The following is a 19,881-nucleotide window of genomic DNA, read 5'->3' on the forward strand; positions in this document are numbered from 1 at the left end:
CCCTCAGTCAGTTAGTCAGGGTGATAGATGAAAATACAGCTCTGTGTTGTGCAGTATCTATCTTTCAATCAGTTTTATTATTTTAATATATTATTAAAAGTGCCTTTTAATAATGAATCCTTACACTTATATAGTGCTTTTCTGGACACTCCACTCAAAGCACTGTATAGGTAATGGGGAATCCCACTACCACCACCAGTGTGCAGCCCCCACCCGGATGATGCTCCAGTACTCTCACCACACACCAGCTCCCAGTGGGGAGGAGAGCAGAGTGATGAAGCCAGTTCAGAGAGGGGGGTTATTAGGAGGCCGCGATTGGTAAAGACCGGGGGAAAATTTGACCAGGACAGCCCTAATCCTTTCAAAAAACGCCCTGGGATTTTTAATGTCCACGGAGAATCAGGACTTTGGGTTTACATCTCATCTCAAGGATGGGAGTCATTTTAATACAGAGCACTCTCATTACATAAAGTATACATGTGACACACAGTAATGCAGTCAGTGTGTCATGAGGAATCAGTGTGTTATCCAGTACCTGGGCAGTGCAGTAGGTGAGCCTGATGTAAAGTAACCATCAGTGTGTTGCGCAGGTGGACAGTGTGCTGGCTGGCGACGGGGGGGTGAATCTGGAGACTTACGGCAATGAGAACGCCCCCGACGATGACTGGTTCATCAACACCCTGAAAGCAGCGACAACCAGAGGGGTCCTCATCCTCAACTGCACGCAGGTCTACAAGGGCTCCGTGCGCCCCATCTACAAGGCTGGAGTGGTACGACACCTCAACCTCGCTGTGCCTCTGTCTCATCGTCTTGTATCCAGCTATCCCTCATTCTCCTCTCTCTCTTCCCTCTGATAACTTCCTCCCTCTGCTGGGAGAGGTGTCATTGTGTAGACAGGTGACTCCATTAGCATTGCTCTACCTGGTCTCTCTGTTCCTGCTGGGCTCAGCGATCCCTCTTCCTGTTAGCTCTGCAGTTTACCTACAAAGGCATAGAAGGAGAACTACAGTCCCAATTTCTCAGACCGGTTCTCAAATCCATCATCGATGACAAAATAAATTCATCGATGGTATAGAAACATTTTACAAAGCACAAAATTGTGAACTTTGCAAAAGTACTGTATCGTTGCCATTGTTGTTGTAAACCTCTGGTCCTGCCCCGGGCGAGAGTAATACAATAACAATAACAGTGTAAACAACAATGTGGTGCCAGTGCAAAATTGTCAAAAACTGTGCACAAATACACAAACAGAGAAAAGTCACTGTAATGACTAATGTAATGCAGTGCACTGGTGTAGTGAAGTAGAAGAACAGGTTGCGCGGCAGACTTTTCACCACAGAAATGATCCAAACGTGATTTGCATGCAGAGCTAACAAGAAAGTAGTATTTCTCGGCAAAACTGTCTCGAAGCTCAGAACAAGATTTCTCTTGGATTAAAAGAGATGCATTCACGAGTTTGGTTGTTTACAATGTAATAAGGCCACTTCATCTCCCCAGAAAAATAGCATCGCAGTTCCCCTTTAAACAGAGGTGTGTGTCGCCCCTGAAGGGGAAGAAGGACGTAGCAGCCCCACTACCTGGGAAGCATTTGTTACTCTTCTTTCTCTACACACCCCTCTTATGTTATTTTCTGTTACCTGATGCACTTGTTTGGCCCAAAAAGGCTCTCTCTCATGTACTCTGTCAAACAGCCTCTGTACAAGGGCTGTGTTCACCTTCTTTCTATGGACAGAACACCAGAACACCGTTCGACTGGGGAGAAGACAGGGCTGCACCCTTAACAGTCTTCTTTCGATACCTCTGCTTAGAGATAGACAACCGAATCAGGGATCTTCTTGCGCTTGTTTTAAGGTGGTTTTCAATAATTTGCCGGGCAGTATCTTACGGCCCGAGCGAGCGAGAAAAAGGAGAATTCCACCTGTCTCTGGCTCTACCTCCAGGTCAGTGGAGATCTGCAGGCCAAGGAACCTGGAGCAGCTGACAGAACCTGTATACTGTACATGACACCCGTTGACAAGGAACTAAAAGTAATTGAGAAACAGTACAGTGTGTCACATGCACATTTTTAGTGACAAACATTTCTTACGAAACAAATTCCGAGAAATTAGTGAGTCTATGAGGATGTGGTCTTCTCCTCTATTTGGAGAATCAAACAAAAGCTCAGAGGGAGGTCAGATGTGCTGGCTTGCACATCTCATTACCACAACCCCGCCTTTGCTGCATCTTTGCAGCTCCCTGACTTATCCTTCGTTAGAAGGAATGTTCTGGCCTCCCCTGTCCTGTGGGTTGGTGCAGTTCTCCTTAGCCAGGCCTTTTCCCAAATAAAGCTCACTATGGGATTCACACCTCTTCTCTGCCTTAACTAGGGTTTGGCTGAACCATGAACCATGAAATACCCACCAGGATGACAGTCAGAACTTGTGACATCCTGATAGCCACCAATGCAATGGAGTGTTTGGACAAGTGTCTGTTCGTGTCAAACAGCCTCTGTACAAGGGCTGTGTTCACCTTCTTTCTATGGACAGAACACCAGAACACCATTCGACTGGGGAGAAGACAGGGCTGCACCCTTAACAGTCTTCTTTCGATACCTCTGCTTAGAGATAGACAACCGAGTCAGGGATCTTCTTGCGCTTGTTTTAAGGTGGTTTTCAATAATTTGCCGGGCAGTATCTTCCGGCCCGAGCGAGCGAGAAAAAGGAGAATTCCACCTGTCTCTGGCTCTACCTCTAGGTGTGGTTCTATAGTGAACACTGAAGTGCCCGTGTGAGCATCTTTTATAGCAGCCTCTATCCAGAGGCGCAGCTGCCGGTAATCTCACTACTGCTGGATTCGCACAAGACTGTCAAAGTACTGGAAGTGGGACGTGGTTTTTGGTTCTCCTGTGTGCTCTAGTGGCAACTACTGGGATTTCAGGAGTAGAAAAGGACCACTATGCCTCACAAGCTGTGCGCATGTGCTGCTTTAAGCAGTATCTACACCCATGTTTACGGGCATATGCAGTGTCTTGGCCCATTACTGTCCACTTTTCTGCGTACTGATCTTTTCCTTACCCCTGCGGGGCTCTCTGTCTCTTTGTGTGTCTGTGTTAAAGATGCTGGTCCTCTATCACACAATGGTAAAGTGAGATCAGTGTCTGTGACTCCTTCTCTCTCTCTGTCTCAGGGTCTGAGGGATGCCGGGGTGCTGTCTGGCTTTGAAATCACCCCCGAAGCCGCGCTGACCAAGATGCTGTGGTGCCTGCACGACTTCGAGAAACCAGAGGACCGCAAGAAGGTCGGCACCACTGCCCCAGCTGTCCCAGCCATGTGATTACACCCCCCCCAGCTGCCATGGCCCCCCATTTTATAGAGAGCACCCAACGTCCACACACTCGTGCGGTCAGAGAGAGGAACTAACAAGGGGGAAAGGGTGGGAGATGTAGAAATATCTGCTGAGATCATCTTCAAGAATAATCTGAACCCACATTAGCACGAGTCCAAAGCTGTTAGTGGAAACAGCTTAATGAGTGTAGAGCTGTGAGTTCTGTGAGCCCCTATTCATGAGCCCCATCTCTCTTTCTCTGTAGATCATAAAGGAGAACATCTGTGGAGAGATGACCGTCATCGAGTAACACGTGATACCCGGGTGAGAGACTGATGTAAATAAGGAGCGTCCTAAAACAGAGCCCTGCTGTACTCCACAAATTACATCACCCCAATTTGAATATCCACAGACAAGCATGGGGACAGCTGCAACTCTCTCATCACAATCTCTTTCTCCCTCTAGGAGTGACAAGCCGTCCGCTCTGGAGATCTCTTTCCGAACCACACCAGCAACCCCACTGCATCCCTGAACCTCTCTTCCTGTCCCCACTCACATGCCCCAGTCTCTCATTTCCTGTCCAAGCTAATACGCCCCACCACCGCAAGAATCTCAATAAAGCCTGACTGCAGCAGACTCAGCTGAGCTCTGTCTCTTTTTTCCCTGTTCCTGGGTGTGTCCAGTAAGTGGAGAGGCTGCAGAGAACCACTCTAGCTAGCCAAGAGCTCATGAGAACGTTAGCCAACAGCCCCCGAAGGGACAGGTCTACAGAAAATGCTAACCAATAAGACTCTTTTTGTCTTCAGCCACCATAGAATCCCATTTTAATATAGCTTTTAATATACCACACAGACATTTGAAAAATGAACCCTGCTGCTAATACCATCAGATCAATTCTTCAGTTGCTGGACATCCATCCATTTAATTTCTCATTGCTTTATCCAGTACAGGAAGGCTTGCAGGGGGACCCGGAGTCTATCCTGACAAGCGATGGGGGCAAAGCTGGATATGTTTTAGACAGGATGTCAATCTATCACAGGGCACCTCCCAGAGCCACATTCTGGACAGTCTTTCTTAGATTCAGACCTCCTTGTCATGAGCCCCATGATGATGGATGATGCTTGTGCTATTTGCTGAAAGCACTCTTTCCCAAGAGCCAAAGATGGCTTTTGCTGGACCAGGGTGGAGTGACTGGGCATTGAATGCCATCACTGCTGTCGCTGGTGTCCAAATTTCTGAAGCAACAGAAGGCGAAGGCCATCCGATCACGAGAGAGACGGGTTGTTTGTGTCAACTGTTCCTTGCTCGTCCTCTCCAATCTCTCTCCCTGCCTCTATTCTGCGCTGACTCCTGAGGGACTCCACCTTCTATCTCACTATGTCTCCTTTCCCTCTCGTGAAAGGTGTGTTTAGGAGAGTAGTTTATTGCCATATGTGGACATACCTTGGAATTCTTGATTGTGCTGATCTATCGGGACATACAGTACACAGTACAAAAGACAACACCACACAATGTAGACGTCAGGAACAATAAGTATAGATAAATATGTAGTAGTGAGATCAAAAGAACAAAAATGTTAGACTATGTAAAAAGTGCAGAGTGCAGACGTGTATTAAGGCCCTGCAGTTAGCTGTTGAGGATGTGCACTGCAGTGGGATAGAAGCTGTTCTTGAATCTAGTGGTCTGGGCTTTAACAGTGCAATACCGCTTGCCAGAGGGCAGGGGAGAGAACAGTTTGTGTCCGGGGTGGTTGGGATCCTGAATGATGGATCAGGGCTTTATTGTGATAGCGGATGGTGTGGATCTCACTGATTGATGGTAAATTACATCCTATAATCCTCTGAGCCGCTGAGCCACAGCCCTCTGTAGTGCATCTCTGTCATGCCTGGTAGCACTGCTGTACCACACAGTGATGCCACTAGGGAGGACACTTTCTATGGTGCTGCGGTAAAAGTTCATGAGGAACTGCTTCCCCATCCGTATTTCCTGAAGCACCGCAGAAAGTACAAGTGCTGTTGTGCCTTTCTCAGACTGGCTACAGTGTTGTGAGTCCAAGCCAGGTCGGTGGAGATCTGCAGGCCGAGGAACCTGGAGCAGCCGACAGTTTCCACTGCTGTGTCCTTGGTGCTGAGTGGGGAGTGACTCCCTCTGGGTCTCACTGCATCTTGTATGCAGTTTTTTGGCTGAGGAATCGTCTTCTCTTTGGCCAGCTATGTAGAAATTCCTGTTTTTCTTCCCTGTTTACTTCCCACTATTCTCCTTTCATTTTTGTTGTTTTTTAGTCAGAAGTAATAAAACAAAGAAACAACGGAATTCGGTAGTGACGCAATCCTAACTGATGATCGTGGTTAGTCACTCTTCCTAGAACCTGTACTGTATACATGACACCCGTTGACAAAGAACTAAAAGTAATTGAGAAACAGTATGTCACACGCATATTTTTAGTGACAAACATTTCTTACGAAACAAATTCCGAGAAATTAGTGAGTCTATGAGGATGTGGTCTTCTCCTCTATTTGGAGAATCAAACAAAAGCTCAGAGGGAGGTCAGATGTGCTGGCTTGCACATCTCATTTCCACAACCCCGCCTTTGCTGCATCTTTGCAGCTCCCTGACTTATCCTTCGTTAGAAGAAATGTTCTGGCCTCCCCTGTCCTGTGGGTTGGTGCAGTTCTCCTTAGCCAGGCCTTTTCCCAAATAAAGCTCAGTATGGGATTCACACCTCTTCTCTGCCTTAACTAGGGTTTGGCTGAACCATGAACCATGAAATACCCACCAGGATGACAGTCAGAGCTTGCGACATCCTGATAGCCACCGATGCAATGGAGTGTTTGGACAAGTGTCTGTTTCTTTACACTAAGGGGACTGGGCCCAGAAGCCACACTCTTGCTAAAGTTCAAGTCTGCCCTCAACTTTCCTGCCACTGAAGGTAACACAAGTATCGGCTTCCCAATAGCAAGAACAGCCTGCTCTCCACCACGACACGCAGTCCGGAGCTTCGTTTCGCTTGACTTCAGCTAATGCGTCTCGGAGAAAAGGTCAAGCTAAACAGGAAGAAAATCTTCCCTCCTCTATCTGCAGAAACACAGTGCGCTTTGCCTGGAGATCTGGTGGAGCCTCTTCCGTGACCAAATGTCACGGTACTGTTCCAGGCCATGAGACCTAGTCTGAAGAGCAGGTGCCTGGGCTCTGTGTACTTGTGAACACTCACCAGAGTGAGACCCCCTGTGGTCCCGAGGGAGAAAGGCAAGAGAGACCGGCTTGACCCTAGACCAGGAGTAGGCAACCTGACCAGGTGGTGGAACAGCTGTCAAATAGCTCTTTCCTGGACACTCCACTCAAATAGCCTTACAGGTAACTGGGATCCCCTCCATCACCACCACTGGTGTGCAGCCCCACCTGGATGATGCTCCAGTACTCTCACCACACACCAGCTCTCAGTGGGGAGGAGAACAGAGTGATGAAGCCAGTTCAGAGAGGGGGATTATTAGGAGGTCATGATCAGTAAAGACCAGGGAGAAACTTGGCCAGGACACCAAAAACACCCCTAATCTTTTCGAGAAACACTCTGGGAATTTTAATGACCACAGAGAGTCAGGACCTCCGTTTGACGTCTCATCCAAACGACGGCGCCTGTTTACAGTACAGTGTCCCCGTCACTATACTGGGGCATTAGGACCCACACAGGCCGCAGAATGAGCACCCCCTATTGGCCCCACTAACACCTCTTCCAGCAGCAACCTTAGCTTTCCCAGGAGTCTCCCATCAAGGTACTGATCTGGCTCACACCTGCTGAGCTTCAGTGGGGTTGTTGGTTGTGAGCTGCAGGGTGATATGGCTGCTGGCTTGTCAATAGTTAGGTCAATAATTATCTGATTTGGGTCACTACAAGCCCACCTGGATCAAAAACCTATAGATCTCCAGCATTGGGAATCCTTGCTTTGGGACCTTCCTGCCACTGACATTAATATAAGTTTTCTTAGACCATACACGCCAATCTGGACCTCACAGGACTGGACATTCACTTATTAAGACACCTCCAGTCCAGAATTGCCCTAGCAACAGACCTCCTATTATGGAAAGGTGATTAGACACTCTAAACCACATACAATACATCTAATATGTTTCATTGCTACTGTTTTTCTTTGTTATTGTTATAGCTGTTATTATACTTCCTGGCTTTTGGTACCGTTGTTGAACTCTGACCTCCGAGCAGGAAGCCAGTATGTTCGAATCCCAGCTGGGGCATTGCCGTTGTACCCCTGAGCAGGGCCCTTCACCCTATAGAAAGCTCCAGTAAAATGTCCAGCTGTAGCCGTCCAGTGTCCACGAACACACAAACATTTGGGGAACAGAATCTGGTTTCTGCTAGGTCTTGGTTCAAGTTAATGGTTCAACCACTTGAAGGAAAGGGTTAAGAGCATATTGGAGCTCTTAGCTGTAGTTGGGCAGAGAAACTGCCTGAGGAGTAACAGAAGCTATCAGATAAGATTTGCGGAGCTGAAATTGCGCCGGACTTAAAAATAATGTTGAAGGACTGGTGGGGGGTGGATATCTGGAGTTGTAAATAAGCTGTCTTAGTTCTGCAATACCTCTGCTTAATGCCTTACTGCACAAGTATGTTAACTATTCCCTTGGAGTGGCAAGAAACGCTTCCTCCTCTGTGCTTGTTTTTTGTGTAAATGCTTGACTATATGAAGGGGAAAGTCCCAGCTTGTAGTTTGAATTGACTCCGGCTCCTGTGGCCTACAATTCCTGTTTGCGTACATAAGAAATTCACTGTGCCTTTCTCGCAGTGAACCTGACTGAGAGTGTGCATTTTCTACACGCTCATGGTGAGTCACTCAAAAGGGAGCCTGCAGACGCAGTCCTCGTGCGTGGAGCTAAAAGCGATGCAGAACCAGCACGCCTCACACCTGAATTCTCTAGAACATGCCTCCTCCGCATGACACACTTCTCAGAAAACACATTTATGGAAATGGGTGAGTGAGAGAGTGGGCCGGGAGATCTCCTATAAAGCCACCACGATGCAGAGGAGAAACACACTGTCACAACTTGTGATATCCACCCGGCCGCCACCACCGCCAACCGGAGAGAGAAAGACGCAGAGATGGCCAAAGTGTTTGTCTATTACACCGGCGGGACTGTTGGCATGGTACCAGGGCCAGATGGTAAGAGGGCGCACATCTCTGCTTCAGTCTTGTGTACCGCACTAACGACAACTTGACCTTGTTCCTAAGCTGTGTTTTTGTTCTTGTTTGTTATAGTCATTTTCGTTGTTTCGTTGATATCGTTGTTTGCGTTCTTACCAGTCTTGTCGTTGTGTTTCTGCTTGTTCTTGTTTGTCACTGCTGTTCTCACTGCTTTTTGTTATTTTTTTGTAATTCTCCAACTTTCTGCTGTTCTTGTTGTTTATTTGGTAACCCTTTCTATTTTTATTGTGCTTCTTTCCGTTGACCTTGGGTTTTTTTGTAATGGTTTCAATTTTTCTTGTTTTGTGGTTTCATACTGTTTCTTTGGGATAGTTCTTATTTTTCTTGATCTGATTTCTGTTGTTGTCCTGTTTCCTAATGTTGTTTTTGTGGTTGTTTCTGTTTCTATTGCTGTTCTTTTTGTCATTCTCTTTGACTTCGGAGTTTCTTTCTCTTTTTATTGTCGTCCCTTCCATGATTTTTTTGTCGTTTTGCACTGTTTTCTAAGTGTTTCTTTTCCTTGATGTGATGTCTCTTGTTGTGTTGACTGTTATTCTTGTTGTAATAGTATTGTCACCTACTTGCTGCGAGCTTGTTGGGTTCCAATCCTGCAACAGTGAGCACCGCTACCCCTGAGCGGGAGGCTTCACTCGGAGCTCCAGGACTCTACTCTGCTGGTGTCAGGCCCTGACAGCACAGCAAAGCCTGCTATTGCAATTGCTACAGCTATTGCATTAGAAATGGACTAATGAGCATTTCCTTTTCTCCACTGGCAGTATTCAGCAAGCCAATAGCAAATTAGGGAAGGAGCAGTGCAGAGATGCACGAAGTCACAGTGAAGGTTGGAGATGAGTTTTAATTTGTGACAAAAAGGCTATTTCAGGATTAACACTGAAGAAGACACACACAAGGTGTATCACCCACAGGGTCCTTCCTTTCCTGTGCACTTTGTCTTTGATATCAATATATTACTCTATGCACTACTATTTTTATCTGCAAGTTTGTAATTTCCCAATTGAAGTCTTGCATATCTAATAATTCTCCCTCTACTTATTACTCAACTACCTTTTTACTAAGTCTGTCAACTGTATACTTCCTTAATGTCTTATTATTTACGAGACAAAACTTTCTTAAACGTCTTTGTTTGGTGAAACGGAACTGATATTTTGCCAGCTAAACATATTCAGCCCCGTTCTAACACACAAGATAAATAGACACAAATGCCAGACACCAGAGCTCTGGATCCACATACACATTATTTGTGTACCTTTAAAGTTGGTTTTACTTTAATTGAAACAGATTCATGACCTGCAGTATGATTTATAAATGAGGTAATCCCATCCTTAGTGAACAAATGTATTTGTTAATCTTAATACAATAACTTTACCTACTCCATTTTTATTTTTTTTTTACTCTTCCACAAATCCTGTTGCTCTTTCCCTAATTCTTAAAGTTATTATGCCTCTTTCAGTATCTTACTTGGACACAGCTAACACATCTATTTCTCCTTGGTTGTCCTGCTTACATTATTTTGCGCACACAAACATAACTACTCATATCATTGTTTTTGTCGCTTCGAGGTTTTTGCCTTTTGCAGGTCCTCTCACTGACCTGATCATACACATTGTGATCCCATATCTAAACCTTTTTAATATTTGAATGATTTTTCTATCATTTTATTGGGCCATTTCTTATTTCCTTAATTTTTTTATGTTTTAAAATGTCCTCCTGCCCAGTTTAGCACCAACTGCCCTTTGGAGACTATATTATATACAGCAGTTTTAAATGCTGTTTGTTCGGTTTGCCCTGAACGTCTTAAACCGGTATACACCCATCTCTGGAAGTCAGGCTATAATGCTTTTAATTGATCAGCTTTTGCCCAGCATGTAGTTGAAGATTGCCTAGGTCTTATATTGCAAAGGAACAGTAATAGGTTTATTCCATGCTGAAAAAAAGAAGAAAGAAAACACAACGTTTCGGCCGTGGAGCCTTCTTCAGGCTACCCACCAGAACTACTAGGTCTTATATTGCCTAATTCCCTTTTTACTTGAAACTGTCGGATCTATAACTTGACTTCACCTTTCCTCAGCAGTCATGCCTGATTTGTAGCGGGACATTTGTCCTTTCTCTATTTTTCTATTTCTTCACAATCCACTGTACACAATCTCATTTCCATGTACAGCACCTCATCTTCCATATATTCTTTGTTTACAAATCCTCAACATCTTCTCTTATCTCTCCTACTAAGGATTGTATTTCTGCCTGTTTCAATTCATGATATGTGTTATAATAATATTTCCGTACACTTATATAGAGCTTTTCTGGACACTCCACTCAGAGCACTTTACAGGTCATGGGGAATCCCACTACCACCACCAGTGTGCAGCCCCACCTGGATGATGCTCCAGTACTCTCACCACACACCAGCTCTCAGTGGGGAGGAGAGCAGAGTGATGAAGCCAGTTCAGAGAGGGGGATTATTAGGAGGCCATGATTGGTAAAGACCAGGGGGAAATTTTGCCAGGACACTGGGGTAACACCCCTACTCTTTACAAGAAACAGGATTCTTTTAATGAGAAACAGTATTGTGCTGAGGAGCCAAGTGTGGCATCTAAAGAAGGCTCCACAGCCAAAACGTTGTGTTTTCTTTCTTTTCTTTTCAGCAGGGAATAAACCTATTACTTGTTCTTTTATTTATTGTTTGGCTGCCTCTTTTCGAAGCAGCACTGAAATACACAGGGACATCATCCGTATAGTTCTGAGATAAACCTACCAGTTCTTAGTATTAATTCCAGCCTCCACTAGGCCTATGAGAGGGTAGTATTTAATCTGTGACAGAAATGTCTACTTACCCTCCACTGGGAATAGGAATCGGACAAGCAACCAAAATCACACGGATGTATCCTGCTGTCTACGCCAAAATGTAGAGCTGCAAGAAATCACAGTGCAGGTCAGTGAAGATCGGAGATGAATTTTGATTTGTGACACAATAGTCCATTACAGGAGAACACTGAGAGAAGACACACACAAGGTATATCCCCCACAGTGTCCTGAACTCCAACAGTGTTACAGAGAGTTCTATAGTCCAACTACAGCCATGCTCACCCCATGTTATTACCATGAATGGGGGTTTATGAGAGACCATTACCAATCGTACTGGACTCATAGAACATACTTCCACTTATGGCCCAGTGGCTGTTCCTGAAAATGTTACTTCTCCATTTCAGTTATTTCTGACCTGTCACATACAGCAGGTGCCTGCTTAGAGAGCACTCAAGCCACGTCTGGGAGTAATGATCCAGATTTCTACAGCAGCTACCTGATGTTGTAGGTTCAGAGTTCTGGTCTTCAGGCAGGGGATCTGTGTTGCCAGCATGTTAGCTTGTGGTCTAACAAATGGTTAGTGGTTCAAGTGGTTCAAATCATCAAATGCTCGAGAGTTAAACGGGTCTCGTTAGATCTTAATTGGCTAATTTCGCCCTTTTCCCAGGGATAATGTTATGGGTACTTGTCAGGTCCAGGAAAAGCTGCAGGATGAGGGGAAGCCCTGGTGATGTTGTGCAGGTGGGACTGGATCCCCAGCGAGGAGTGTAAAAGCTCAGCCATTCACAGTAATTTGCTGCCATTGCTGTGCTGAGCAGCTGTCTAGGAGGAACATTGCTGGGAGCTCAGTAGACATGTAGGCACGGACACACCAGGTTGAGTTCTTTACTTAGCTGGAATAGAGTTGCTTCTTTAAGAACCTTTTGCAAGTTATTTGCTGTCTACTGGAAAGTTGGGCATGTGAGTGCTACATCACTGCATTGCCGGGGTTAAAAAAGTGGTTAAGAGTGGTTAAAGGTTTAACGATATTTCATATCTGAAGATGGTTGTAGAGGGTGAAATCTGTCTGCTGTTGGGTCAGATCAGGGTTCATTTGTGGAACCGAGAGCGCAGCTGGGTGGAAAACGACTCCCAGGGCGAACCCCAACCCCACTGTCGCTGGCGTCAGACCAGGCTGGGGTTACAGGCCAGTGCTCCTGTCTCCTGTGTCCCAGGGGAACATCCAGCCAAGAAGGGCGATTTCACCAAGGAGCTCCGCAGACATCCCGAGCTCTTCAACAAGAAGGATGGACACTGGTTTCTGCTGCCGTAAGACATTGTTAACATTACAATAATACTGTTAGAGTTTACAGCTCCCTAACAAGGATACAATTGCTTATTCTCTATTACTGATATCAAGCTAAATTAAATGCAAGGCTATTTTTATATTTTGGGGGCTGGAAAGAGTCAGCATTGATGAGTGCATTTCAAACCACAATAAAAGTTAAAATGTGTTGTGTAAAACCTCCAGTTTACATAAACAAATAGATGAAATTTCCAGGTGTGAGCAGCAATATGTTTTGCGATTCAGAATGAGGCAACAACACTTCTGGTGAGGCGAAGCGGAATTATGAAGCAGGATTACGAATCCATCTCTTTTAATCCAATAGAATTATTGCTCTCGACTTCAAGACGGTTTAACCAACAGGTATTACTTATTTGTTAACCCAATGCAGGTCACATTGTATCATTTCTGTGGTGAGATTTCTGCTGCACAACTTGTACTTATTTGCTCATACATCGCAGTATAATAGTCATTATAGTCACTAGTGAGCAGGAAGGGCCTCATTATGTCACAATTTGTTCATGTTGTTGCAAAGATTTAATAACTCGTCTGAGATATTGGGACTGTGGTTATCCTTTAAATAGCATTGCAGGCCCTTGTCCTACAATGGTACTACAGTTTATTGCAGTAATATGATTACATCATCATGATGATCAATGTTATCTTTGTTACTGGTAGTCACATGGAATGGCCATTAGCGATGTTCATTATCATTTTTTCTCCTTCTCGTTACAGTCCTTTCGCCACAGATGACTGTCCTGCAAAACTGCAGATTTCTTATAAAGTGGAAGAGGAAGACAACCCCATTGATTCTTCCAAGATGACTCCCAAGCTCTGGGTTTATTTTGCCAATAAAATCAAGGTAACCCCATTCTAATACCCTCCTGTCACCCTCTACTCCCAAATACACACACACTACTTCCATGCCTTCAGGTATGTCTTTATTGCTTTACTGACCCCTAAAAACAGTTCAAACTTTTCAGAATGTACTCCGAGAGTGTTGTCTGGAAGATCTGTGCAATGAGTGATTTGTAGAACCAATGATGGTACTACAGCTAGTAAACTGAAATTTCCTACACTTTTATCTACCTGGTAGATCAGTCAGCCCTAAACACGTCAGAACATAGACACTCTCACACCTGACTGTACTGTAGACACTACTAGTGTCACTGCTGTCCCTGTCCTGTGTAGTCCTGCACTGTAGTTTAGCAGGTGTCAGACTATGGACTTATGTAGCCAGATTCTCCAGGTCCCTTGACCTCTGCCCCTGCCGGTGTCATCTCTCCTGCAGGAAAATGCAGAGGAGTATGATGGGTTTGTCCTCCTCCACGGCACGGACACGCTAGCCTACACCTCCTCCGCTCTGTCCTTCCTGCTGTGGGGGCTGAAGAAGCCGGTGGTGGTGACAGGAGCCCAGGTAAGAAACCTCAGTTTGGGGTCACAGTCCATCAGAATTCATATGTGTCTGAAAATTCCCTACCTGCCTGAGGGCTAGAGATGGGCCTTCACTGGCATAAACCGAGCAATGAATGTGTTTGGAAGGGATACCACAAGACTCCCCTCCCGCTTCCCCCACCTGGCACTTGAGAATGGAAATTATAAACCCCTTGTTCTGCCTATAAAATGAAAAGAAAATGATGGCAGAGGATTACCACTTTATATTCCTCATTATTAACTTTCACAAGCACTTTGTTGGCAATACTGTCGCTGTCACGTGGTGAGAAAACCATTCTGCAGGTGTTCTGGGGCTCAGTTCAGGTCTGGGGTTAGTTCAGGACCTGTTACGTTGCGAAAGCCAAAATTATGGTTGGACCCTCTGCGGTGATCGGTTTAACCTGAGGAACAGGTTTTTAATGAAAGCCAGGTGTACTTATTCAAAGGGAGTATCCAAAGTCGTAGCCGTAGAAAACTCGAGTCAGTAAGCCGGAGGATCAGGAAGCAAAATGCCGACAGGAAGCAAGGAATCTCTAAAGCAGGGAGCTTCAGTGGGGAAGCCAATACTGAGCACCGAGATGGTGTGAAAGTACTCTGGCGCGGTGGTGACTGATTGGATGATTTGTTCATTCATCTGCGCCTGCGGGAATGAGAAGGGGCTTGTGTCTGATTGTGTGTGGCTGTGACAGGACCATGACATGAGGTCAGTCATTCAGAAGAGGCAGACGAGTATGTCCAGCTCACCTGCTGTTTCTCCCGTGTGCTTGTACCCGTAAATCCGGGCAGAGGTCCCTGTTCGAGCCCCGCAGCGATGCCGTCGAGAACATCCTGGGGGCGCTGTTGATCGCAGGCGGATACTGCCGTGACCCCGCACTACAGCTGGTGAGAGGAACGGTGTCTCTCCTCCACACTCTTCTCTTTATTTCTCTTCCTTCCCAGACTTCCACTGGCACTTTCTGCCCTTTGGAGCTCCATCTTTCTCTCCTTCTGGGCACGATTATTGATTCTCAACATACCCCCCCACCCAGTTTGGAATTGGCAGAAGTTTAAGACTCTGCCGTAGGGCTGGGCTGCATCCCCCTGCGCCCGCGTGTTTAGAAAGAGGAGCCGCTGCACTTTCCTGTCAGACACATTTCATACACAAAGGAGACGTAGGGAAAGGTGTTTGTTGAATCCGTTTTCCCTCCCCTACAGGTGTCCGTGTTCTTCAACAACCGGCTCTACCAAGGGAATCGCGTGACCAAGTACGACTGCGACGCCTTTGACGCCTTCAACTCCCCCAACGTGGAGCCGCTGGTGGAGATGGGGGTCACCATCAAGGGTGAGAGTTACCAAGGCCCCTGTGTGGCGGGTGACGCGGGCTGAACCCCTTAGTTCACACAGCATCTTGGCAGAGGCGTTTTCCAGCTCTGCCTCGAGTAATGGAGCGTCACATACAGCAACCCCTCTGTTTAACCGACTAATGGGTGGAAAGAGTGTCTGTTATTGCTGAACGTCCATTTAATCACAAATTTATTTTTTTCTGCCCCAAACCATACTATTATATGAGACAATATAGATACATACTGCATATGCCTTTTCTGGATCTGACGTGTTTTTCACTGCTGAGTCTGAAGAGGGTCATTGGGTTGACTAGGTCGTTGGCACAGTGGCTGGCAGTGCTGGGGCCCTGGGCTTAATGCCAGACCTGGAGGGCTATTTGAGTGGAGATTGCAGGTTCTCTCTGTATGGATTTTCTTCACTTTCCTCCCACAGTCCAAAGACATACTTGTAGATTAAATTGGCTTCTGGGAAAATGGGCCCTGGTGTGACTGTGTTTGTATCTGTGGCTGCCCTGCTCTGGACTGGCACCACATCCAGGGTGTAACCTGATTTGTGCCTGTTGCTTATTGGGATAGGTTCTGGCCACCCCCATGACCCTGAATTGGAAGAAATGGTTAGAGACTGGATGGATACCAGTGCCATTAAGGGTTTGAAATACTACTTTTGACCAATAAGAGTTGGAACATAACAAGTGAAAAAGTTGCAAATGGCAAGAAGAAATTCTACACTTAGGCCAATTAAGTTAATTTGTCTCATTCATCCATCTCTTGATCTCTCAGTTTTTCCAACAGCGTGTTTTACAGCTTATTATAGACATCAGCTGCCCTTTGTCTAAAGAATTACTTCAGTCTTAAATTAACTTCCTCTTCATTTCCAAGCTCATATTAGATTCTTTGTCTCATTATTGATGGTGAAATAGTTTGCTGGGTTTGCTTTCTCAACACTTTTTAGGATTTGATTTGTCAATTTGATCTTTTCTTCAACAAAGGTCACATTGGGGGAAGGACTGTCTGTGCAAGACATAGAGTGGAGGAGCAACATTAGTTCCTGAATCTATTCGGACTCTGCCTGAGGTTCCCTCTAACCCATCAAACGGATTTGTTTTTTTCTGCAATATCCAGGATATCAATAATAATATCCTAGAATGGTTTTATTCCACAACCACAACCTCTCCCAACTGGCTGCCTGTCTGTGTTGCAGTGAATGCCAAGCCCTTCCCAGATTCGAACAATTGGCTGCCCATTTGTGACTGGGAATCACTTCCAGATGTTCGGATCTTGCGTCTTTTCCCTGGGATCACTGAGAATTACGTGAGTGTAGATGCACATTTTTTGACAGAGTGATGGACATCCATATACCTAACCTCTTTGCCACTTTTCGGCCAGCCCTTGTTTCCTTCTGCCCCTAGTACAGATACACTTTCAGAATTAGCTCGCGTAGGGAGCTGCAGAGGAACGGTTTATTCCCTGCTGAAAAGAGAAGAAAAGAAACAACGTTTTGGCTGTGGAGACACACCTGAAGAAGACTCCACAGCCAAAACGTTGTGTTACTTTTCTTCTCTTTTCAGCAGGGAATAAACTCTTATTTGTTCCTTTACACATTCAGAATGTTGCACAACAGGCCAGAGTTACTGCATCGTTGGGCAAAGTTCACAGTCTGCAGTAGCAAAGTTTAAAAGAGAACTGCGATGCTACTTTTATATTTCTGGATTCTAAAGTATCAGAAATGGTAAGTGCTTTTCAAACCACAATAAACATAAAACTAAAACAGAAACTTGTTAAACCTCCAATTTACGTCACAAAATAGACAAAACCTCCAGAAATGCGCAGTGCCATGTTCTGCCATTCAGAACATGGCAGAACAACAAAACTTCTGGTGACGCGTTGCAGTCTTTATTACATTGTAAATAAGCAGGCTTGTGAATACATCTCTTTTAATCCAATAGAAGTATTGCTCTAAACTCTGTGCTGCTCGTGCCGACAAAAACTGCATAATTACTTGATAACTCTGCATGCAGATCACATACGATCATTTCTGCGGTGAAATGTTTGCTACATGTTTAAAATGTTTAAAACCGGTCTGAGAAATTGGGTTCCCCTTTGAGGAGCAGTAATGCCCTCTTATAATGTACTGGAGACCTGTCTTTGGGTTGTGCAATGTGACAATCGCAGAATTGTATATTTATGGTGTAAAGTAAGTCAGCCTGTCTTGCAGGTGAAAAGTGTTCTGGCTGGCGACGGAGGGGTGATTCTGGAGACTTACGGTAGCGGGAACGCCCCAGACGATGACTGGTTCATTGACGCCCTGAAAGCAGCGACGGACAGAGGGGTCCTCATCCTCAACTGCACGCAGGTCTACAAGGGCTCCGTGCGCCCCATCTACGAGACTGGAACGGTACGACTCCCAGCTGCCTCTTGGTGTCTTTGGCGTAACCCCTTCTAACTGCTTCTGTCTCACTAATTCTGCATGTACAAGATTTCACTTTCAGTATGTCTGTAGTAAGTCCACTTCCTCTTTATCCATGTGTCCATCTCCCTATTGGTCCCGCCATTTCTCTTTCTCCATGTGTCCACACCCACATTGGTCCCCGTTTCTCATTACTGTGTGTCAGTGTCCCTATCAGTCCCCCTGTTTCTCTTTGTCCAAGTGTCCGTGTCCCTATTAGTCCCTCTGTTTCTTTCTCTCAGGGTCTGGAGAAGGCAGGTGTCCTGTCTGGATTTGACATCACCCCCGAAGCTGCTCTGACCAAGATGCTGTGGTGTCTGCATGTGACCCAAGATAAAACGGAACGCAAGGAGGTTAGAACTCCCCTCTGGTGCGGTGCACAGCCCTGTCGACACTCCACCAAGCCCTCGCTTAAGGCAGTGAGAATCGCACACTACAGCACATCCTGAAAGGCTCCAAGAAAAGTGTGTTTTGGAAGAAAGTGTGTAAACAGCTAAAACGATCTTGTTCATACGATCCATGTCATAACCTACCTCAATGGGATTGACTTCATTTGAGGTGACGGGGGTGAAGAAAAGACTAGTGCCCACCGAACACCAACGGGACTTTTTTGTTTCTCCATCCATCCATTTTTTTTAAATTGCTTCATCCAGTGCAGGGGTGAGAGGGAGCCAGAGCCCATCCCAGCAAACAAACGGCACAAGGCAGGGTACACCCCGGGCAGAACACCCGTCTATTGCAGGGCAAACACACACTCTCACTAGGGGGAATTTGCCTAGAAGCCAGTGAACCTACCAGCCTGTCTCTGGTCTGTGGGAGGAAAGCAGAGCAGCCAGAGGAAAAACCCACACAAACATGGGGAGAACTAACACGCTCCAGGAACTGAACTGAACCTGGGGCCCCAGCCTGCAAGGCCGCAATGCCAACCACTGCGTCACCGTGCCACCCCAGGTCTCCTTAAAGTTCCCCCCTTAGTTCAACTGCTCTGCTGTGCAGGGGGTCCTCTTCTCTACCTTAAGTCCCTGACAGAGACTTACGGCACACGGGGGGGGGGGACAAAAAAAAGTGCTCCTCCAGCATATTGAAGTATAGCTATTATTTCAATATATACTAAGCATTTTCTAATGCAGGAAACTTTGGTGGAAAATGTATTACAATCTCTGTGTATCCGCAGATAATGAAGCACAGCATCTGTGGAGAGATGACTATCATTGAATAGGAGCAAAAGGTAAGGGTGAAAACCTAAGGCCCCTGCAATACTGCCCTCTACTAGGAACAAGAAACACTAGCAGATGGAAAATTGTCTATATACTAGATAGATCACTTTATTGGCCATTTACAATTTCTTGCATAAGGAATTTGTCTTTTCACAGACCCCAGCTTGCTCTCCATGCGACACACAGACAGGGAGAGAAGCTGGGGGTCAGAGCGCAGGGTCAGCCATTTATACAGCACCCCCGGAGCAGCTGGGGTTAAGGGCCTCACTCAGGGGCCCCACGGAGTAGGATTCCTCTGCCGGCTGCGGGATTTGAACCGGCAACCTTCCAGCCACAGGTGCAGATCCTTAGCCACAGTGTCACTGCTCCGCCCCAGTCATACCGACAAAGGATACAATAAGGAAATAGGCAAAGGAAAGGAGAAATGCATCATTTCAGTCTCTGCTGCGTGAGGGTAGAGTGCTGAAGCTCAGAAACTGCTACAGGGTTGAGATCGGTTACCATTTGACCTTTTAAGGAGCTGCAAGCAAATTTATAAACATCCCAGCAGTAAAAAAAATTAAATAATTCAATGACATCTTGCTACGGAGCTGAATTTCTACCTGACCTGGCTCTTGTTCTGCAGGGAAGGACAGATGTCCACCGTGAAGTCTCAACACCAGACCCCCTGCCTCTCCACAACGCTTCTCTGCCTCTGCCTCTGCGTCTCCTGCCCTCTCCATCACCACCTTTCGCTTTCGTCTCCTGTCCCGCTGTTGCCTCCGCTTCCAAGAAAACCCCCTTTCACCGAGGGATCGGAATAAAAACACTCCCAGAAGCA

At 46.0% G+C, this 19,881-nt stretch overlaps 1 protein-coding gene across 1 annotated transcript; it reads left to right on the forward strand.

The window, feature by feature from the left end:
• The first annotated feature begins 8,350 nt into the window (after nt 1-8,350).
• On the forward strand, nt 8,351-19,880 carry LOC148833615 (uncharacterized). The gene is made up of 11 exons (XM_088915853.1): nt 8,351-8,474; nt 12,533-12,626; nt 13,378-13,504; nt 13,934-14,059; nt 14,863-14,958; nt 15,271-15,397; nt 16,600-16,709; nt 17,614-17,793; nt 18,087-18,197; nt 19,019-19,072; nt 19,687-19,880. The coding sequence occupies exons 1-10, from the start codon at nt 8,414-8,416 to the stop codon at nt 19,061-19,063; spliced, it is 1,077 nt and encodes a 358-aa protein (XP_088771979.1). The 5' UTR covers nt 8,351-8,413; the 3' UTR covers nt 19,064-19,072; nt 19,687-19,880.
• The last annotated feature ends 1 nt before the right edge of the window (nt 19,881 follows it).

The sequence above is a fragment of the Atractosteus spatula genome, chromosome 5 (genome assembly GCF_055471065.1).
Source record: "Atractosteus spatula isolate fAtrSpa1 chromosome 5, fAtrSpa1.hap1, whole genome shotgun sequence".
Lineage (NCBI taxonomy): Eukaryota > Metazoa > Chordata > Actinopteri > Semionotiformes > Lepisosteidae > Atractosteus > Atractosteus spatula.